Below are 739 nucleotides of genomic sequence, written 5' to 3' on the forward strand. Positions count from 1 at the left end.
AGATACCTTCAATAACCTACAGGTATTCTTGAGATGAAATTATAAAAAAATTAAACATCACCCTTGTATTCTCTTTATTAAAAGCAAAAATTGTAGTTGAACAAAACTATTATTGTTCATTTCACAGGGACATTTGCATTATAAAATCTACTTGAATGTTCTAGCTCAACACAATTGGTACATTCAAAATACTGGTTTTTCACACACAGTGATTAATTTCACATATATCATACATTTAAACATACCCTTCAAGAGTCGTTTTAATTTTGCACAATCCACATTGATATACTGTAACAATTCTATATCATGAACATCAACATTGTCTTCTGAACAAACAGTCAATTCCTGTAACCTGAAAGGTAAAAACCAAAAATAATTTATCAACTTAAATCTTAGGATAGTCCAAAATTCTAAATTGAACAGATTCTTCTCACCCCAATGAGTTTATAAAACACACACATATAAAAATAAAAATATTTCTTATGAAAATCGAAAGGAAGATAACTAAATGGAAAGGAAGATAACATGATGAAAGAAACCATGATAATCCAGTAAACTTCACTATGTATATGTATATCAAATCATGTCGTACACTTTAAATATACACAACTTTTATTTTTTAAAAATCATAACACTGATAACTGCTGAAGCAGAGTGAGAGATGCATGGGTATCTGAAATACTATTCTATGTATATTTTTAATTTTTTTCTATAATAAAAAGTTCTTAAAATTCAAATT

At 27.1% G+C, this 739-nt stretch overlaps 1 protein-coding gene across 1 annotated transcript in view; it reads right to left on the minus strand.

Moving 5' to 3' along the window:
- The window catches only part of NF1 (neurofibromin 1), a 246631-nt gene that overhangs the window by 192252 nt on the left and 53640 nt on the right, over positions 1-739 (minus strand). The window contains exon 5 of the mRNA XM_019646973.1: positions 246-352. Within this exon, the coding sequence (XP_019502518.1) occupies positions 246-352 (107 nt within the window). The remainder of the gene's footprint in view (positions 1-245; positions 353-739) is intronic.

The sequence above is a fragment of the Hipposideros armiger genome, unplaced genomic scaffold (genome assembly GCF_001890085.2).
Source record: "Hipposideros armiger isolate ML-2016 unplaced genomic scaffold, ASM189008v1 scaffold_108, whole genome shotgun sequence".
Classification (NCBI taxonomy): domain Eukaryota; kingdom Metazoa; phylum Chordata; class Mammalia; order Chiroptera; family Hipposideridae; genus Hipposideros; species Hipposideros armiger.